Source organism: Scyliorhinus torazame, chromosome 22 (genome assembly GCF_047496885.1).
Source record: "Scyliorhinus torazame isolate Kashiwa2021f chromosome 22, sScyTor2.1, whole genome shotgun sequence".
Classification (NCBI taxonomy): domain Eukaryota; kingdom Metazoa; phylum Chordata; class Chondrichthyes; order Carcharhiniformes; family Scyliorhinidae; genus Scyliorhinus; species Scyliorhinus torazame.
In genome coordinates, this window is record NC_092728.1 from 44,827,033 (window position 1) to 44,846,513 (window position 19,481).

The 19,481-nt window shown below is 51.1% G+C and overlaps 1 protein-coding gene across 3 annotated transcripts; it reads left to right on the forward strand.

The window, feature by feature from the left end:
• The first annotated feature begins 1,495 nt into the window (after positions 1-1,495).
• tor4aa (torsin family 4, member Aa) lies at positions 1,496-9,820 on the forward strand. 3 transcript variants are annotated; one of them, XM_072488138.1, is made up of 3 exons: positions 1,496-1,688; positions 3,678-3,809; positions 8,290-9,820. In XM_072488138.1, the coding sequence occupies exons 2-3, from the start codon at positions 3,804-3,806 to the stop codon at positions 9,598-9,600; spliced, it is 1,317 nt and encodes a 438-aa protein (XP_072344239.1). In that variant the 5' UTR covers positions 1,496-1,688; positions 3,678-3,803; the 3' UTR covers positions 9,601-9,820. The 3 variants fall into 3 exon arrangements, with proteins under 3 accessions (XP_072344239.1, XP_072344240.1, XP_072344238.1); XM_072488137.1 differs by lacking the exon at positions 1,496-1,688 and adding an exon at positions 1,966-2,221; XM_072488139.1 differs by lacking the exons at positions 1,496-1,688; positions 3,678-3,809 and adding an exon at positions 1,965-2,221.
• The last annotated feature ends 9,661 nt before the right edge of the window (positions 9,821-19,481 follow it).

Below are 19,481 nucleotides of genomic sequence, written 5' to 3' on the forward strand. Positions count from 1 at the left end.
GACAGTGACCCAGCGGGGAATCGAACCTGAGACCCTGGCGCTGTGAAGAAACTGTGCTAACCACTATGCTACCGTCGGCCCCCGCGGCGCCTCCTCTCCTCCTCCTCGACCTGTTGGGTGGCCGACTGTCCATCCTCACTGACTGCTTCCTGTTCCTCTGGGGCAAGCTCCAGAGTTCCTTCCCAAGCTGCTCCAGCTCATACAGCCTTCGTGCATCCCCCCCGGGCTGCGGCGGCCAGGACGAAGGATTCCGAAGTCCATTGTCTGCAGGGGGTGAAAGATGAAAGGCTGACACGTTAACACAGTGCATCCCCCCGTGCCCAAGTCCACCAGGCCACACGGTAGCCCCGGCCTGCACTGCAACCCCTTCCCCCACATGTCCTCCTAACCCCCTCCTCCCCCATCTCCACTTTCACCTTCGGCCGTTACCACTAGCACACTGCCCTCCTCACCACAATGTGCCCCACACCGCGGGAGCCTCTGTCCCCGGTACCCGTCCCTGCCGGCAGGGTACGCTCTGCGGCCCCCGTCCATCGCCCTCCTTTAGGGGTTCCCGCGGGCATTGCCTTTCTGAGGGCCGCGTGATGCCCCACCAGTGGGAGGGTCCGATTGTGGGTGGCAGGGGGGTTTGGGGAGGGTTGGTGGGGTGGAGGTAGAGTTTTGTGCTGGGGGCACCCATACAGTTGGTGTCACCTGGCGCAACCACGGGCCACAGAGGGCAGCAGTGGGCTGGCAGCAACCACGGGCCACAGAGGGCAGTCAGTGGGCTGCGCAGCAAGATGGCTGCCTTGCAGATTATGGCAGTGGCGGTCCGTTCTGGTCACCCCAGTCCGGAGGGGTCACCCCGACCCCACGGCCCATCCCCTGGGCATCCCCATCACATGCCACTACTCCCCCGGCCTTGGCAGACGCCCCCCACTCCCCAGCCAGCCATGCCAGCTGCAGGGCCGCCAGCCCACGCCTCTGGGAACAAGTCCTTACCTCCTCTCTCTCCCTCAGCGACGTCCTGTCTTCCCCATTTTAAAAAACCACAAGTGGAACCCGCCGTCAGGAATTTCTCCCGCTTCACCAAAATCCTTTCGGAGAGAAAACCTGCCATCGCGATACAGACTGGCCTACATGTGAATCCAGACCCATGGGGTTGACACATTGCCCTCGAGGGCAATTCGGGTTGCTCAACACGCCCCATGTTGAAGAATTTAGAAAAGGTGGAGTGGAGCGAATTGGATGGCTCTCTGTGATGGGCTGAATGGCCTCCTCCTGTGTGATTATGGCTGCACGATTCTACAATACAGGTTTTTATTTGCATGTACAGAGGTGGGATGTCAATGAATGAATGTCTAGCAGGGCCTATTTCACAACTAAAATCTGGGCACTTCTCGATATTGAAAGACTGGGCACTACCCATTAACTTCAATGGTCCAATCACCATGCTCAGAGTGTCGTACACTATTCACGTTGTCGTGGGAGAGGATTTGGGAAGGAAATGGTTTTATTTCTGAACTTGTGGTTAGATGCTGGTGACTCTGCACTTCTGTTTGTCTCGGCTGTGTTCAGCGTGCAGCATTGTGTGCTGCTGGAAGCTCTTTTTTTTAAATTTCTGCTCTAGAAGCTTCCGTCAATGTGCCAGTTGAAGGCTGTGATCCCCCCCCCCCTCCGACCGCGAGGGTGATACGCTGTATTGACAGGTAGGCAGTGCCACTGAACGTGCGAGGTGTGCTGGGGTCTGGTGCCGAGGGACAGGTGTGCAGCTGCGCCACAGCACCAGAGAACCAGGGGCTCCGGTCGGACCTGAAGAGCCAGGGCATTCACCGCAGCGGCAGTAAGGAAACATCTGCTGTTAATTATCCAAAACAAAATCAATCCTCCCAATTCGTGTCCCAATCCCTATCTGACCCTGAGTGTGACAGTGACACATGTCTGCTCCTGCTCTCTCTGTCAGCCACTTGTTCTTCGAAACATTGCAACGTCAAAGTCTAAATGTTGCTGCAGTCACAGTGAGCTCTGAAAGGGTTAATGATCTTGAGTTAGTTGTTTCCCAGTAATTGCTGCAGTCGATGGAACCCGCCTCCTTTTTTGCACCCCAGGCTTCCAACTAACTGGCGTTGTGCACATTCTAACATATCAAAGTCCTTTCCTGCAGACATTGCTTAATCTGAAACACAACTTTGAAAACTTAACAGAGTGGAATTTGTATCCAATGGTGTTTGATCTGTAACTGGTGAGCAATGTGCTATGTCCTTACTGAATGCATTACCCCTAATCTGTGTACTTTCCACTCTCACTCTGCATGCGTCTTTCTTTGTGTGTCTGTGTGTATCTGTGTGAGTGTGCCTGTGTGTGTCTCTGTTTCTGCGCCTGTGTGTGCATTTGTGTGTGTCTCTGTGTACCTGTGTGTGCATCTGTGTGTGTGTATTTGCATGCACGTGTGTGTGTCTCTGTGTGTCTGTGTGTATGTGCCCGTGTGTGAGCATATGTTTTCTGCACATGTCTGTAAATGTGCTATTGCACTTCATATCATGTTCCAAGTGTCTCCGGTCTGACAACGCTGCTGCCTCATTCATGTTGCCTCCAGGGACACTATTCATTGGAAGTGAATGATTATCAGCAGCGGGATGGAGATTAATTCTCAACCGAAAACAAAGGAAGATAAAAAGTAGTTTCTTTTTTCCTCTGATAGGTATAGAGCTGTGTTAACCTACAGCGAGGCATGGTTTCTATATAGTTCACCTTCCGAAGAGTTTAATATGTGATGTCGGAATGTTTCATACTCTGTAAATCGCCTTGTGAGGATTTTTTTTACAGGAGTTGCAACAACAACAACAACTTGCATTCACATAGCGTTTGTAATGCAGTGCATCGTCCCAAAGTGCTTCTCAAGAGGGTTAGCAAACTGAATTTGCCGTGGTGCCACCGGGAATACAGTTAGCTAGAGAGGAAGACACCAAGGACGTTCCCCAAAGAAGAGAGAGATGGTGCAGGTTACCCTTTTTCTAACAACACTCTCTCAGAGGGGAACCAAGGTGGGTAGGTGGATTTGAGATAGTGGAAAGGTCCGAAAGTGCCTCGGGTTTAGGGAGGGAACCCCAGAGCTATGGACCTGGATGGATGAAGTCAGCTCTGCCAGTGATGGGGAGCGGGCATGCACAAGAGGCCAGAAGCAGTGCACAGATTTTGCATTGTGGGTTTGGAGGAGGCTAGGAGATTACAGGGATAGGGAAACGCCCTGGCTGCAGAGGGATTTGGAAGCGAGGGTGAGAATTTTAAACTTGAGGGGTTGTTTCGTGGGGAGTCAGTGTAGGTCAGCGAGCACAGGGGGGGCGTGATAGAGAAATGGGACGGTGTGATCACTCCTTTGGCACTCTTTGTGTGTGGCTTGGTTACCGGTGGCCGAGGCGGGAAGGCGATGGTGTCTGGAAGGAAGGGGTGTCTGTGCTGAGTGTGCCCTGGTGAACAGGGTGCAGTTGGGAGTGAACGTGTCAATGGAATTCATTGCAGCTCCTTCGGGGCAGGTCCTATGCTGAATTGTCCAGTTTGAGCCAGTCTGTCCGGGTGCATTTATGTTTGATGTTAATGTAGCCATGAGATACAGGAGTGGGGAAGTCAATAATTCACAATGTTTTGAAATTAAGCCTAAGGAGCCACACCTATGACCGAAATCTGCTTTTATGTTGCAGACCACTGATGGCTGCACCTGTGGAAAGCTGGGGGAATTATCTAGTCAGTTTCTAGAAGCATCCAGATTCCGAGCAGTGACTCGAGTGGCGAGCACGCAGAGATCGCAGAGTCCACGTTTGGACTGAATGCTGGTAAGAGAACTCGGCTTGTCGCCAAGGATCCCATACCCCCGTCAGACGTTCCAATATCTTGTGGGCTCCCAATTGCTGCAAACTTTCTTGTTAATGAGCTCATCCTGAAACAAAAGCAAAGATCTTGTGTGTGTGTGTGTCTCTGTTTGTGTGTCTGTGTGTGCATATCTGTGTGTGTCTTTGCATGCACTTGTGTGTGTCTCTGTGTGTGTGTGCCTGTGTGTCTATGCCTGTGTGTGAGCATATGTGTTTTCTGCACATGACCACTGACGTCCATGTGTGAACAGACCCACATCAAAGCCACACATGGGCAGCTGTCTCTGTGCCAATTTCCACCCCAATCCAAGGCCTCTTTGGCACAATGTGGCGATCCCGCCCTTTACAGCTGGACACAGCTGGAGAGCTGGAGCCCAGATGGGGAGCCACGACCTTCTGGTCTCTCCAGCTCCGTGGGCCCACTGTGATACACTCGGCTCCCTCTGCAGCACAGACTGCACTGTCTCCACATGAGATATTGATGTCTGTTAGATGTCCAACCCGTGACCGCTACCACTGAGAAGGATGAGGGCGGCAGACATGTGGGAACACCACCACTTGGAGGTTCCCCTCACCACCCTGGCTTTGACATATATCGACGTTCCTTTACTGTGGCTGAGTCAAAACCTTGGAATTTCCTCCCTCACAACCCTGTGGGTGTACCTACCCACAGGGATGCAGCGGTTCCAGGCGGCTGGCCACCACCTTCTCGAGGGGCAATTAGGGATGGGCAATAAATGTTTGCGATGCCCACATCGCTACTTCATCTCACCCTATCAGCATCCCCTTCTGTCCCTTTGCCCCTCACACACTTACCTATCATCCTCCGAAATACATTCATTCATCATTCCACGTGGGAGCGAGTTCCACATTCGAACCACTCGCAAAGCAGAGATATTCCCATTCAATTTCCTGGTGGGGTTATTGGTGCTTTTGTTACCATGATCAGAATTTTGGGAGGTTGAACTGATTCCTGTGCATTCTGTAGTTCAGCTCCACTCCAGTGTGGAGCTTGCCCAGGGTCAGATTGCAGCAAGGAAGATTAAGAAGAGCGGTGTGATGACACAGCCTTGCTTGACCCCAGTCCGAATGTGTCTGTAGCTTGCATGTCATCATGGGGCAGGTGGAGGATGGTCACAAACCTTGGGGGCAGCCGATCATTGCGGGTTATTTGATTGTCTCCACTTGCTTGGACGATTGCAGCTCTAACAAGGAGCTCAGTGCCACCTAGGAGAATAAATCAGCTTAATTGGCATCCCCTCCAACATTCACTCCCTCCACCACCGATGCACAATAGCAGCTACCAGATGGGGGAGGCAGGGGTGTTGTGGTATTGTCACGGGACTAGTAAACCATGAACCCAGAGTAACCCGGGTTCGAATCCTGCCACTGCAGATGGTGAAACTTGAACTCAATATCAAAAAACAAATCTGTAATTAAAAGTTTAATGATGACCATTGTTGACTGGCATAAAAACCCATCTGGTTCACTAATGTCCTTTAGGGAAGGAACCCTACCATCCTTACCTGGTCTGGCCTACATGTGACTCCAGACCCACAGCAATGTGGTTGACTCTTAACTACCCTTGAAATAGCTTCACAAACAACATCCACTCAGACTAAGGGATCAATAAATGCTGGGCCACATTTATTGCCATGTAAGATTTTTTTTAAAATGTAAAATGCCTTTCCAATGAAAGGGCAATTTTGCGTGTCCAATCCACCGACCCTGCATGTATTTGGGTTGTGGGGGTGAGACCCAGGGCAGACACGGGGAGAATGTGCAAACTCCACTTGAACAGTGACGCGGGGTCGGGATCGACCCCGGTTCCTCGGCGCCGTGAGACGGCAGTGCTAACCATTGCGCCACAGAGCCACCCACCCAAACTCCTTCCACAGCACCTTTCAAATCTGCAGCCTTTACCATCTAGAAGGACAAAGCAGCGGATACCTGGGAACACCTGCATCACCTGTAAATCCCCCTTCAAATCACTCACCTACCTGACTTGAAATGAAATGAAATGGAAATCGCTTAGTAGGCTTCAAATGAAGTTACTGTGAAAAGCCCCTAGTCGCCACATTCCGGCGCCTGTTCGGGGAGGCTGGTACGGGAATCGAACCGTGCTGCTGGCCTGCCTTGGTCTGCTTGCAAAGCCAGCGATTTAGCCCTATGCTAAACCAGCCCCTCTTCACTGTCACTGAGTCAAAATCCCAGAACTCCCTCCCGCCTTCCCTAACAGCACCGTAGGTGTGCCTACACCTCAGGACTGCAGCAATTTAAGGCGGCTCACCACCACCTTCTCAAGGGCAATGAGGGATGGGCCATTAATGCCGGCCGAGCCAGCAACGCCCACATTCCAGGAACAATTTTTAAAAAAAAGTTAAATGCAGTTCTTGAGGGCTATGGGACTTCCATTACTCGGAGAGTTAACAGATGTTGTTTCATTTCAAGCAGGGAATGCAAACTGGAGATTGAGTCGAGGCGTTCAAAACGCTGCAGGGTTTTGACACTTGGACTGAAATAGTTTCCATTGGGAGGAGCGTTGGGACCTGGATTTAAAGCAATTTACAAAATAGCCGAAGATATATGAGAAGAACTTTTATTTGTGCGACTGGTTTCAGTCAGAAATATCCAAAAGCAGTCGAATCATTAGTGGAAAAGAAAAACAAGTTTGGGTTATGCAGAAGGTTATGCATAAGGCGCAGTGAGATGAAGCTCTTTCAAAGAGCTGGCTGAGGTGACGTCCTCCTTTGCTGTATCTTTTTGCCATGCTATGATCGTTCTGTTAGTTGAATCCAGGCTGTTAAGGTATGGTCCAGGGAGCTCATGAATCCACATAAGTTTGCAGAGGCTTCAGGAAGTAGGCCGACACCACTTAGCTCTCTCCCACTCTGGACACACAGACTGCACGATGCAGCCGCTCCTGGCTCAGGAGGTCGATTGTCACAGCTCTCTGTTCTTGGAACCACTTTCAGTTTCCTCTCCTATTTGTGGAGACCCTGGCCTGGTGTGAACCCTCTGACCCAACCTTCTTTCGACTTTGACCCGTTGGATTGGCCGCCCTTTCTGTACTGAGTGTGTGTGTTGGAAGGAGGGTGGGGAGGGGAAGTCTCACTGCCGAGCCGAAGTTTTTATGAACAGGACTTCCTGATATTGTGTCAACAGCAGTTTCCCAGCACTGCCTGCCCCGTTTCTGTCAGCTTGCCTCTGGTGAGGGGAGGGGGGATCTTTCTTCAGCAGAGGCAAATATGTGGAGGCCATGTGACAGGACACATTGGGAGTGCAGAACAGAGATAAAATGGCCTTTTCTTGGATTTTCCTGAGGAAGGAGCTGTGCTCCGAAAGCTAGTGATTCGAAACAAAGCTGTTGGACTTTAACCCGGTGTTGTAAGACGTCTTACTGTGCCCACCCCAGTCCAACGCCGGCACCTCCACATCAAGGCAGGTGGAGAGCGGCACGGCGATTTGCAGACGCCGAGCTGGAGACCCTGCTGATGCCATGGAGGCGGCCCACCCTGTTATCTGGGGTGGGAAGGAGGCTGCCACCCGCCACCGGGCCTGGGCGCAGGTAGCAGAGGCTGTGAGCGCCATGAGGCCTAATGCCAGGGTGGCCAGCAGTGCCGGAAAAGCTGCACGACCTCCTCAGGGCAGCCAGGGTGAGGAGACAGCACTGAGCCCCTGACACAAACCCCCATCCCAAACACCCGCAGCCCTCGCCCCTCCTCACCCAGAGGGAGACCGAAGCTCACCCGCTGGCAGTGTGTTCGCTACCCATCCAGCACCACATGGCAGCACCCATACCGGCCAGCATGGCCACGTGCCCTGGCCAGATTCCCATCCCCTGTGCTGTCAGGGTTTCTGTCTCTTCTCTCCACCCACCCTCACCCCCCACTGGAGAAGGCAGGGCGTAACTGCAGGGAGAGAGGAAAGACTGGAGAGGGACCACTGGACCTGGTTGGTGGCCCTGAGAGAGGGCACTCGCCGAGGCAGAGATTGGCATCGGGCAACCAAGTGAGACCCCACTGTGTTGCAGTTTCCTATGGCATACGAGGCATGACCCCCACCCTATCCCCATACCACACCCATTACTGTCCTTGGGGCACATGGTCAACAGGCTCATGGGTTTTCATCTGAGCGATGAGGGGGTCATTGTTGATGTCCAGATTTATGATTGTAGCGTTTATCTTGTGTCCCTCCAATTCTTGCTTTTTCCACATCCCTGCTTTTCATCCCTCCATCATTGGTGGCCCTTAGCCCTGGAATTCCCTCCCTAATGTGCTCCCCGCCCGCTCTCTGTCGAAAGATACCTCTTTAAACTGATCTTTCGGCCAAGCTTTTGGAAAATTGTCCCCAAAATCTCCACATGTGGCTCGGTGTGATCTGCGTGAAGTGTGCTTATTACATTAAGGTGCTATATCAATGCAAGTTATTGTTGTTGTTGTAGATCCAGCAGGCCCTGGGCTGCGAGGGTCAGGAATCGGTGATGGAGGTCACACGGCCCTCAAGGGAGCCCGCGCACAAAGCCCTGCCCGTCACCAGGCAACGGATCTCCACGATGACATCCCCGCTGAGAGCGGCCTATCGCATTCGCCACAAATACCTGAGCATGAAGAGGAAGCAGGCGGCCGCCGAGCTCAATGAGCCCGCGGCGCTCAAGGGGCCAGGGAGCAGGGCCATCGGCCAGTACCTAACCCCCAAGGGGCAAGAGTCCTCGGAGCGAGGCCCGAGACACAGAACCAAGGCAGCCGAGTACTTCACCTTCGAGAAAATCCCCACCAAAACCACGAGGAGGCGTCGCTCCAGCAAACGGCCCAAAGTGCTGTACCCCAGTGACACCAAGAAGTACCTGCCCGAGGAGAAGAAAAGCAAGGCCAAGAACTGCCTCTTCCTCCTGAGTCTCATCGTGTTCTTTCAGATCTACAACGCCATTGAGAACCTGGATGACAACGTGCTCAAATACGACCTGGCCGGCCTGGAGAAAACCCTCAAGAGGGAGGTCTTTGGGCAGGCGGTTGCCATCGATGGCCTGATGGATTTACTCAAGGACTACCTGGCCACCCACATTCACAACAAGCCGCTGGTCCTGTCCCTCAACGGCCCAGTGGGGGTGGGCAAGAGCCTGGTTGGTAGGCTGCTGGCCAAGCACTTCCGCTCGGTGCTGAGTGACCACTTGGTTTACCAGTACTTTGTGCTGCATCACTGCCCAGAGCAGGACAATGTCACGGGCTGCCTGCAGGAGCTGGCGGGGGGCATCACCGACATGGTCAGCCGGGCCGAGGAGGAGGAGAAGATCCCACTGCTCATCTTCGACGAGGTGGAGTTCATGCAACCGGCCCTGTTGGACTTCCTGCAAAGCTACTTCAGGCCCCACCAACCCAATGAATTTCTCAATGCCGTGTATGTCTTGATCAGCAACTATGGGCAGGGGGAGATCACAAAGTTTGTCCTCCAGAACGCCTCCAGCGGGATGATGAGGCAGACGACAAAGTCACAAGAGCTTCTTTTCATTGTCCAATCCTTGCTGACCCATTCGCACCCACTGTGGGAGCATGCAGAGATTGTACCCTTCACTTTACTGGAGAGGACCCACATACAGGACTGTTTCCTCGAGGAGATGATGAGAGAGGGTTTCTACCCAGACACCAATCAGCTGGACGAGCTGTCCAGAGAGTTGAACTATTACTCTGTGGGCAAACGGCAGTACTCTGTTCATGGCTGCAAGCACGTTGGCTCCAAAGTGAATTTGTTGCGTTGAACAGCCGGAGCCCAGGTTCCCGTCCCATACACCCGGCCCAACAACAAGGCGAGGTCCGGCTAGGTTCCCTCGATGACACGTCTCCTGTCACATGGAGTCAGACTTTCACTAGTGTCTGCAGGAAGATGTCCGCTATTCACCACTGCCCCCAGTGTCTGTCTTCACCGGTCTGACTGACCAACTTACCTGGTGAAATATTTATCCACATCGGGGGGTTGGAGGGAGGGGTGGGGGGTGGGGGTGGGGGGGGGGGGGGGGGTTGGAGACAGGATGGTCACGATCCATGTCACTTTATTAGCTGCCAGTCACTGTCCAAGCTGAAAACTTTTTGTTGCGACGGTGAAGTCACCATTTAACCCCCGGGTGCTCCGGTTTCCTCCCACGGTCCAAAGATGTGCAGGTTAGGGGGATTGGCCATGATAAATTGCCCCTTATTGTCTAAAGGTTAGTTAGGGGTACGGGGATGGGGCAGGGGAGTGGATCTGGGTAGGGAGCTCTTTCAGAGGATCGGTGCAGACTCAGTGGCGGCCTCCTGCACTGTGGGAATTCTATGATTCTACTCTATGAAAAGGGAAAGTGAGAGTGAATGCTGGCTTCAACCAGACAGAACCGGTATTGCCTATAAACCCCCTCACTCTAGACAGACCCTCACTCTGGACAGACCCTCACTCTGGACAGACCCTCACTCTGGACAGACTCTCACTCTAGACAGACCCTCACTCTGGACAGACCCTCACTCTGGACAGACCCTCACTCTGGACAGACCCTCACGCTGGACAGACTCTCACTCTGGACAGCCCTTCACTCTGGACAGACCCTCACTCTGGACAGACTCTCATTCAGGACAGACCCTCACTCTAGACAGACCCTCACTCTGGACAGCCATTCACTCTGGACAGCCCTTCACTCTGGACTCGCCCTTCACTCTGGACTCTCCCTCACTCTGGACTCTCCCTCACTCTGGACTCTCCCTCACACTGGACACTCGCTCACACTTCACTTCCTTACACTGGACACTCATTCCCACTGAATACTCCCTCACACTGGACTCTCTCTCACACTGGACTCTCTCTCACACTGGACTCTCTCTCACACTGGACTCTCCCTCACACTGGACACTCCCTCACTCTGGACTCTCCCTCACTCTGGACTCTCTCTCACTCTGGACTCTCCCTCACACTGGACACTCGCTCACACTTCACTTCCTCACACTGGACACTCATTCCCACTGAATACTCCCTCACACTGGACTCTCCCTCACTCTGGACTCTCCCTCACTCTGGACTCTCCCTCACTCTGGACTCTCCCTCCCTCTGGACTCTCCCTCACACTGGACACTCGCTCACACTTCACTTCCTCACACTGGACACTCATTCCCACTGGACACTCGCTCACACTTCACTTCCTCACACTGGACACTCATTCACACTGAATACTCCCTCACACTGGACAGCCCTTCACTCTGGACTCTCCCTCACACTGGACTCCTCCTCACACTGGACTCTCCCTCACACTGGACTCTCACTGACACTGGACTCTCCCTGACACTGGAGTCTCCCTCACACTGGACTCTCCCTCACACTGGAGTCTCCCTCACACTGGACTCTCCCTGACACTGGAGTCTCCCTCACACTGGACTCTCCCTCACACTGGAGTCTCCCTCACACTGGACTCTCCCTGACACTGGAGTCTCCCTCACACTGGACTCTCCCTCACACTGGACTCTCCCTGACACTGGACTCTCCCTGACACTGGACTCTCCCTGACACTGGAGTCTCCCTGACACTGGACTCTCCCTCACACTGGAGTCTCCCTCACACTGGACTCTCCCTCACACTGGACTCTCCCTCACACTGGACACTCCCTCACACTGGACTCTCCCTCACACTGGACTCTCCCTCACACTGGACTCTCCCTCACACTGGACTCTCCCTCACACTGGACTCTCCTTCACACTGGACTCTCCCTGACACTGGACTCTCCCTCACACTGGAATCTCCCTCACACAGGACTCTCCCTCACACTGGACTCTCCTTCACACTGGACTCTCCCTGGCACTGGAGTCTCCCTCACACTGGACTCTCCCTCACACTGGACTCTCCCTCACACTGGACACTCATTCCCACTGGACTCTCCCTCACACTGGACTCTCCCTCACACTGGACACTCCCTCACACTGGACTCTCTCTCACACTGGACTCTCCCTCACACTGGACTCTCCCTCACACTGGACTCTCCCTCACACTGGACACTCATTCCCACTGGACTCTCCCTCACACTGGACTCTCCCTCACACTGGACACTCCCTCACACTGGACTCTCTCTCACACTGGACTCTCCCTCACACTGGACTCTCCCTCACACTGGACTCCTCCTCACACTGGACTCTCCCTCACACTGGACTCTCCCTCAGACTGGACTCTCCCTCAGACTGGACACTCCCTCACACTGGACGCTCCCTCAGACTGGACACTCCCTCAGACTGGACACTCCCTCAGACTGGACTCTCCCTCACACTGGACTCTCCCTCACACTGGACACTCATTCCCACTGGACTCTCCCTCACACTGGAGTCTCCCTCACACTGGAGTCTCCCTCACACTGGACTCTCCCTCACACTGGACACTCATTCCCACTGGACTCTCCCTCACACTGGAGTCTCCCTCACACTGGAGTCTCCCTCACACTGGACACTCATTCCCACTGGACTCTCCCTCACACTGGACTCTCCCTCACACTGGACTCTTCCTCACTCTGACAATGTTCTTCACTCCAGTGGACAGTCCTGTATCGTATTCACATTGAGTTGGTCCTGAAAAGGAGAGTAGTGCTAAGTCCAGTGTCACATTGTCCATAAGACAGTGAGACGATAGAGTCAGTCAGAACCTCATGTTAAACATGACACCCCCTATCAGCTGCTCTCCATTGTGAACCATTAGTTAGCTCGCCCAGGAAGAGGGTTGAGCTCTGTCTATTCCACTGGGTCAGTGTGATAAGAGATTCGATCACTGAACACATGCTGAGTGTAATCTACTTTCTAATTTGTGTTGTCATTTTGAGACTGTGATAATGACTGTGTTGTTTGTACCCATTCACTCCCCTATGAAACGAGAATGGGAGACGTGTGTGGCCTTCTTTGCATAGGATTCAAATTCTGCTGCAGTTCAGTGTCAGGGCCAGCAATCTGAATTACAGATCTCACTTCCTCCTAATATCCAGGTCTACTCGGAAAACAGTCACTGTGTGCAGCTCCCAGCAACAGTGTAATGAGCAACACAGAAGAGAGTTAAAAACATTGGACTGGATTCTCCGTATTTTGTTCAGACTTGGCTGACGGTAAATGCCGCGTTACCCATATCGCAAAGGGAAACTGAGAACAACTGCCAAAACAGTTATTGCAATTTGTATATAATGAGGAGAGGATCTGAAATTAGGAAAAACTGTCCCGGACTACTTGTGATGATTTCATGGTAAAGTAAACCTTAAAGAAAAGAGAAAATAAACTTAAACTTAAACCTAAGAAACAGTAACAACACTTTAAAACAATTCCAAAAGACCTTTATTTAAACTGCTCGCACCGTAAAGCTAATCTTGCCCTTTACTGTTCAACAACTATCAGAGATTTTACAACCTGTAGCATTACAGTAATTTTTAACACATAGTGTCGTGTTTTCTCTTGGGATGCCCTCCGAAGCAGACAGCAAACAGATCTCCAGGTTTGGCCTTGTTCACACTGCCTTCTGGGAGGTGTGCCCAGCTCACCTGTTGTCTCCTGGGAGATCTAAGCAGTTACCTCTTCACACACATGGGTTTCAGCGTTTCCTTAAATGTGCTCCTTCCCTTTGATCTCAATCAGTCTCTTCAGAATTACTTCATTCCTGCAATTGATTACATTTATTTCTGTAATTTAGCCCTTTGGTTTTTGTTTTAACAAAAGTAAACTTACCTTTTAATCAAAGCTCAGCTTGCTTGATTGGTGTTGAGTTGAAATGTGAAAGTGACGATTTATTGTGGGCAAGGACCAGCTCCCCGATAGGCCAACGTCTTCTACATCACTGGTCAAGGTCACAGGGTCCGTGTCAGAATGATACCCCTTTCCCATGGCTCAGGCGATGTCAGCATACACAAGCACTTGGTTCAACCAGCTCTCTGATGTAAACAATGACGAATAAAGGTCCCAGGACAAAACCCTCGGGGAATATGCTATTCAGTGCTATATATCTCTTCCGAGTGCCGGTGTGGATACGGATGCATCATGGAATCCCTACAGTGCAGAAGGAGGCCATTCAGCCCATCAAGTCTGAAGTGAACCCCTGAAAGAGCACTCTACCCAGGTCCACTCCCTCCCCTCCCCCGCTTTATCCCCATAACCTTGTAACCCAACCTAACCTGCACATCTCTGAACACTAAGGGACAATTTATCATGGTCAATCCACCTAATCTGCACATCTTTGGACTTTGGGAGGAAACCGGAGCACCCGGAGGAAGCCCACGCAGACACAGGGAGAACGTGCAGACTCCGCACAGACAGTGACCCAAGGCTGGACACAAACATGTGTCCCTGGCGCTGTGAGGCAGCTGTGCTAACCACTGTTAGCGAAGCATGAATTACAGAAGGTTACTTAGGATGCAAGGCACCACAACAGGCCAATCAACCCAAACAATTCATGCTGCTATTTATAAGCCACTCGAGCTTCCTCTATGAGTTTGGGAAATGGGTAATTGTTCCGTGAGGAAAATTGGAGGAAAGATTGAAAAGCTCCATAATGTACCATTATGTGCTCTCAATTCCATTGAAGGCCACAGCAGTCTTGACTTGGTGCTATAAGGGTTGATACAATGAGAATAGTAGCGCCTGGTTGAAGCGGTTCTGAACTGCCCCCTCAAGCCTCCCCCTTGCTCTTTAGCAACACTTGGTTCGATGATGGGGCTAGTACTGACCTCCTAAACACTCAAACAAGTGTAAAGAGATCGGGCAGTAGCCTGCAGCGTTCCTGGTTTACATCCTTCTCAAGGAGGGTACCGTTTAAACTGCCGTACAGATTTGGTTAGCACTGTTGTCTCACAGCGCCAGGGTCCCAGGTTTGATTCCCGGCTTGGGTCACTGTCTGTGCGGAGTCTGCATGTTCTCCCCGTGTCTGCGTGGGTTTCCTCCGGGTGCTCCGGTTTCCTCCCACAAGTCCCGAAAGATGTGCTTTCGGTAATTTGGACATTCTGAATTCTCCCTCCGTGTACCCGAACAGCCGCCGGAATGTGGCGACTAGGGGCTTTTCACAGTAACTTCATTGCAGTGTTAATGTAAGCCTACTTGTGACACTAATAAAGATTATTATTATTGATTCGGGGTTTCCTGTTTACCAGCACCTCAGAGGAAGAGGTGCACAACCGACCCTGCACTTTGGGAGCAGCATGCTTTTACAGAATTCCCGCTTTATGTCATGTGAACCAGCACCTTTTCCTGCTCCGGTGATTTACCTGGGCCGGACTGGAACCAATGTCTTTGGGGGTGCTTTCGCTAACGCTGTTGGGGAGGGTTTAAACTAATGTGGCAGGGGGATGGGAACCAAATGAGGAGGTTAGTGGACAGTAAGGAGGTAGTAACTAAAGCCTGTAAGGAACTAGATCATGAAGTCAGCGTGTCTAAGGGGAAGAATAGGCAGGAGCAGATGAAGAACGCAAAGGGACTGGTGGTCTGAGGTGCATTTGTTTTAATGCAAGAAGTGTAGTAGGTGAGGCAGATGAACTTAGGGCTTGGATTAGTACCTGGGAGTGTGATGTCATTGCTATTACTGAGACTTGGTTGAGGGAAGGGCATGATTGGCAACTAAATATCCCAGGATATCGATGCTTCAGGTGGGATAGAGAGGGAGGTAAAAGGGGTGGAGGAGTTGCATTCCTGGTCAGAGAGGATATCACAGCTGTGCTGAAGGAGGGCACTATAGAGGACTCAAGCAGTGAGGTGATATGGGCAGAGCTCAGAAATAGCAAGGCTGCGGTAACAATGTTGGGGCTGTACTACAGACCTCCCAACAGCGAGCGTGAGATAGAGGTACAAATATGTAAACAGGTTATGGAAAGGTGTAGGAGCAACAGGGTGGTGGTGATAGGAGATTTTAATTTTCCCAACATTGACTGGGATACACTTAGTGTCAGAGGTCTAGATGGAGCAGAATTTGTAAGGAGCATCCAGGAGGGTTTTCTAGAGCAGTATGTAAATAGTCCAACTCAGGAAGGGGCAATACTGGACCTGGTGTTGGGGAATGAGCCTGGCCAGGTGGTTGAAGTTTCAGTAGGGGATTACTTTGGGAATAGCGATCACAATTCCGCAAGTTTTAGAACACTCGTGGACAAAGACGAAAGTGGTCCTAAAGGAAGAGTGTTAAATTGGAGGAAGGCCAACTATACCAAAATTCGGCAGGAGCTGGGGAATGTGGATTGGGAGCAGCTGTTTAAGGGTAAATCCACATTTGAAATGTGGGGGTCTTTTAAAGAGAGGTTGATTAGAGTGCAGGACAGACATGTCCCTGTGAAAATTAGGGATAGAAATGGCAAGATTAGGGAACCATGGATGACAGGTGAAATTGTGAGACTAGCTTAGAGGAAAAAGAAAGCATGCATAAGGTCTAGGCGACTGAAGACAGACAAAGCTTTGGAAGAATATCGGGAATGTAGAACCAATCTGAAACGAGGAATCAAGAGGGCTAAAAGTGGTCATGAAATATCTTTAGCAAACAGGATTAAGGAAAATCCCAAAGCCTTTTATTCATATATAAGGAGCAAGAGGGTAACTAGAGAAAGGATTGGCCCAATCAAGGACAAAGGAGGAAAGTTATGCATGGAGTCAGAGAAAATGGGTGAGATTCTTAACGAGTACTTTGCACGGTATTCACCGAGGAGAGGGACATGATGGATGTTGAAGTTAGGGATAGATGTTTGATTACTCTAGGTCAAGTTGGCATAAGGAGGGAGGATGTGTTGGATATTCTAAAAGGCATTAAGGTGGACAAGCCCTCAGGTCCGGAAGGGATCTATCCCAGGTTACTGAGGGAAGTGAGAGAGGAAATAGCTGGGGCCTTAACAGATATCTTTGCAGCATCCTTGAACACGGGTAAGGTACCGGAGGACTGGAGATTTGCTAATGTTGTCCCCTTGTTTAAGAAGGGTAGTAGGGATAATCCAGGTAATTATAGACCGGTGAGCCTGACGTCAGTGGTAGGGAAGCTGCTGGAGAAGATACTGAGGGATAGGATCTATTCCCATTTGGAAGAAAATGGGCTTATCAGTGATGGGCAACATGGTTTTGTGCAGGGAAGGTCGTGTTTTACCAACTTAATAGAATTCTTTGAGGAAGTGACAAAGTTGACTGATGAGGGAAGGGCTGTAGATGTCATATACATGGACTTCAGTAAGGCATTTGATAAGGTTCCCCATGGTAGGCTGATGGAGAAAGTGAAGTCTCATGGGGTCCAGGGTGTACTAGCTAGATGGATAAAGAACTGACTGGGCAACAGGAGACAGAGAGTAGTAGTGGAAGGGAGTTTCCCAAAATGGAGAACTGTGACCAGTGGTGTTCCACAGGGATCCGTGCTGGGACCACTGTTGTTTGTGATATACATAAATGATCTGGAGGAAGGTATAGATGGTCTGATTAGCAAGTTTGCAGATGACACTAAGATTGGTGGAGTAGCAGATAGTGAAGGGGACTGTCAGAGAATACAACAGAATATAAATAGATTGGAGAGTTGGGCGGAGAAATGGCAGATGGAGTTCAATCCAGGCAAATGCGAGGTGATGCATTTTGGAAGATCCAATTCAAGAGCGAACTATACGGTAAATGAAAAAGCCCTGGGGAAAATTGATGTACAGAGAGATCTGGGTGTTCAGGTCCATTGTACCCTGAAGGTGGCTGTGCAGGTCGATAGAGTGGTCAAGAAGGCATACGGCATGCTTTCCTTCATCGGAAGGCGTATTGAGTACAAGAGTCGGCAGGTCATGTTACAGGTGTATGAGACTTTGGTTCGGCCACATTTGGAATACTGCGTACAGTTCTGGTCGCCACATTACCAAAAGGATGTGGATACTTTGGAGAAGGTGCAGAGGAGGTTCACCAGGATGTTGCCTGGCATGGAGGGCACTAGCTATGAAGAGAGGTTGAGTAGATTAGGATTATTTTCATTAGAAAGGTTGAGGGGGGACCTCATTGAGGTCGACAAAATCATGAGAGGTATAGACAGGGTGGATAGCAGGAAGCTTTTTCCCAGAGTGGGGGACTCAATTACTAGAGGTCACGAATTCAAGGTGAGAGGGGGAAAGTTTAAGGGAGATGTGCGTGGAAAGTTCTTTACGCAGAGGGTGGTGGTGCCTGGAACGCTTTGCCAGCGGAGGTGGTAGAGGCGGGCACGATAGCATCATTTAAGAGGTAACTAGACAGATACATGAATGGGCAGGGAGCAGAGGGATACAGATCCTTAGAAAATAGACGACAGTTTTAGATAGAGGATCTGGATCAGCGCAGGCTTGGAGGGCCGAAGGGCCTGTTCCTGTGCTGTAATTTTTCTTTGTTCTTTAAAACAACCAGAGATCCCACTGGCTGGAGTTAGGAATCTGCCGCCTGCTTTCTCAGGCTGTTCATTCTGGAGTTTCTGCAATGTATGACAGGCCTGGATTTCCTAAACTGCTGTAAAATAAAGCCAATTGTCCCACTCGGGTGAGGGTCAGTTTAGTTTAATTTTGCGATCTGTGTACCATGTACTTTAATATTTTTTTGCGTGTGATTGATGAACACGGCAGCAAGTTTGACATTCCGGGTACTGAATGCTTCCTCCTGCTCCACCTGAAATGTTTTCACCACTTCTGTAATGGAGAAGTGGATAAATGTACGGATTTGTTACTGGTTACTGTCGGCTAAGAATAAAGGGAAAGCTTACAATCTTCTGCATTCACAATCTACTTTCCCATTTACAAAAGGTTTGAAAAGCCGCTCCTGTCGCAGTTTTCTTGAAGCATTATCTTGAGGGTGGCCATTTTGTGGGGTGAGGTGGTAGTTTGGGCCCACCAGACACACCCAGATTCCCCACCTTGGCTGTCTGCAGGCTTTTCCTAATTCATGGAGCCCCAGAGCTATCTGCCCACCCGCACAGCCCCTCCCGGACAAGTCACGCCAGACTGGGAGAGGTAGTGGTAGATGGTGCACTACCTAACTATGCTTATTGGATGATAGTCGGATAGAAGGGACATGACATTGCGGGTGGAGGGGGAAAAGGTCGGGAAGCTGATGTGATACAGCCAGCTCAGGATGTTTGAGGATCGATGTGATTGAGGGAGGATATGTGGCTGAGGGAAGGAATGTGGCTGAGGGAGGTTATGGGGCTGAGAGGAGGATGTGACTGAGGGAGAAGATGGGGCTGAGGGAGGGGGTGGGGCTGAGGGAGGATGTAATTGAGGGAGAGGGTGGGACTGAGGGAGGATGCAATTGAGGGAAGGGGTGGCCAGAGCGAGTGGATGGGGCTGAAGGAGGGGTGGACTGAGGGAGGATGTAGCTGAGGGAGGGGATAGGGCTGAGGGAAGGGATAGGGCTGAGGGAGGGGATTTGGTTTAAGGAGGGGATGGACTGAGGGAGGAGATAGGGCTGAGGGAGGAGATAGGGCTGAGGGAGGGGATAGGGCTGAGGGATATCATTATCTTGGCTTTGTGATTTCACACTCTTTTATATAAAGGAACAGAGCCATGCTATGAATATGCACCTAAACTCTCATTTACAGACAAGAGAGGCCATCAGACTCTGTAATGAGCTAATGGGCAGTCAAACAAGAATGTCCGCTATGACAATGGATCGTGAGTGAATCAACCTGGCTGAACAGGGGCATCCTGTCTGTTCCCAC